Here is a 2,124-nt window from a genome sequence, read left to right as displayed (position 1 = left end):
TTTTCTACCTTTAAGAAGAACTGATTGGGGGCCATACCCATAGAGGCCCATGGGCTCTCAGGGATTGTTTATCCATTGGCAGATTAAGCACATGCTTAAGCCATGGGCGAAACAACACTGGAAGAACTTTTTTTTTAAATAATTGATGTTAAAATTCTGAAGCTGAGCTGTTCAATATGCTAGCTACTAGCCACATGTGACTAGTTAATTTTAAACTAGTTAAAAGTAAATAAAATTAAACATTCAGTTCCTGGAACCCTTACCCATTGCTGGTGGGAATGTAAAATGGTGGTGCCCCTGTGAAAAACAATTTGGCGGTTCCTCAAAATGTTGAACTTACAACAACCATACGACCCAGCAATTCCAATCCTAGGTATATAACCAGAAGTAAAAGCAGGAACACAAAACAGAAACCTGTACACCAATGTTCGTTGCAGCACTTTTTACAACAGCCAAAAAGTGGATACAACCTAAATGTCCATCAACAGATGGATGGATACACAAAATGTGGTATATCCATACAATGGAATATTACTCAGCCATAAGGGGAAATAATGCAGTCCTGACGCATGCCACAACATGGATGAACCCGGAAACATTATGCTGAGCGAAGTTAAGTCACTCGCCAAACATTGTACGATCTCACTTACATGAAATAAATATATAGAAACCAAAGCTTGTTAGTGATTACCAGGGGTGGGAGGGAGAGGGGAAGGAGAGTTATTGCTTAGGGGGCACTGAGTTTATGTTAATGGTGGTAGAAGAATTCAGAAAAGGATAGTGGTGATAGCTGCACAACATGAAGAATGTAGTTAACGTCGCTGAATTATAGATGTAGAAATTGCTGGAGAATGTTCATTGTGCATATTTTCACCATGAAAAAAGAAAAATTCAGTTCCTCAGTCACACTAGCCACATTTCAAGTGCTCACGTGGCTGACGCAGATATAGACCATTTCCATCACTGCAGAAAGTTCTATTCGAGAGCACTCTGTATAGGGTCGCTATGAGTCCGAATCGACTGGCTGGCAAGGGGCTAGGTTTTTTTTTTTTTTCCTTTGGTTCTCAAGTATTTTAAGTTGTCATCATGGGAAAGAAACAAATTTCACTGAATTTTCCTAAATCTATTTTATGATTTGGCATTGAGGTGGGAGAACCGTAACATTTTCAGTGTCTGGAGACCTCTAAAGAATTTTAATCTGACCTTGGCCACGAGAATCCTTAACAGCATTTATATCCTTTGGCCTCCCGCCCACTCAATTAACCACTGCCCTCGACAGTCACCAATGAGTCTCCAATCCACAGACCAGCAACTAAGCAGAGCCTCTGCTGGTTTAACAACACCGATGCGATCCGCCCCTTCCCGCTGTCCCGCTCCTACCTTACTAGACTGGAAGAGGCGGGACCGTGAGTCACGTGCCCAGTAGGAGGGGCACTGAGGAGGGAGGCCGGGCCGCGTCCCCGTCGCTAGGGAAACTTGTGCAGCCAGAAGCCCGCGCCATGCCGAGCGTGGAGCACCGGGCCGAGCTCGTGGCGGAGAACGCAGACGAGGAATTCGCGGCGGACCCGCGGCTGCAGCTCCTGGGGGCTTACGTGGCCCAGAGCCTGCGGCCGGCTGCGGGCGCCTGGGAGCGCTGCGCAGGGACGGCCGAAGCGGAGCGGCTGTTGCAGGCCTTTCTGGGCGGCGATGCTGCGGAGGAGCCGCGGCCGCTGCTGGTGGTGAGGCTTGGGCCCGGTGGCCTGGCGGTGAGACCTGGGCTGGACGCGGGACCCGAGTGCGGCCCTGCCCGCGCTAAGGGGCTCTTTTTCCTGCGCACCAGGCCCGAGCCGCCGGGACCCAACAGCCTCCGCGGCGCAGTGCTCTGTGGAGATGTGCCCGCGGCGCCTCTGGAGCATCTGGCCGCGCTGTTTTCTGAGGTGAGGGTGGGTGGGTGACCTGGCGCGGGCTGAAGCTGGGATGGTGGAGGGGGAGGGGAGGAGAAAGGGGCGGGGCCAAGGCTAGAGCGGCGGGGTCTAGGGAGCTGAGGTCCTGAGGTTAGGAGGAAAGTGGGATGGCGTGGGGGCGGGGCTGCAAGGGCGGAGCCAAGTGGGAGTGAAGGGCGGGGCTGGATGGAAGCAGTCCACG

The 2,124-nt window shown here is 51.7% G+C and overlaps 1 protein-coding gene across 1 annotated transcript in view; it reads left to right on the top strand.

Moving 5' to 3' along the window:
• Positions 1-1,499: 1,499 nt before the first annotated feature.
• DNAH9 (dynein axonemal heavy chain 9) overlaps positions 1,500-2,124 on the top strand; it is a 450,622-nt gene continuing 449,997 nt past the window's right edge. The window contains exon 1 of the mRNA XM_012555448.1: positions 1,500-1,916. Within this exon, the coding sequence (XP_012410902.1) occupies positions 1,500-1,916 (417 nt within the window). The remainder of the gene's footprint in view (positions 1,917-2,124) is intronic.

Source organism: Trichechus manatus, unplaced genomic scaffold (assembly GCF_000243295.1).
Source record: "Trichechus manatus latirostris isolate Lorelei unplaced genomic scaffold, TriManLat1.0 scaffold00040, whole genome shotgun sequence".
NCBI classification, from domain to species: Eukaryota; Metazoa; Chordata; class Mammalia; order Sirenia; family Trichechidae; genus Trichechus; species Trichechus manatus.
Note: the sequence above shows the minus strand (reverse complement) of the source record. Positions and strands in the feature narration are given on the sequence as shown.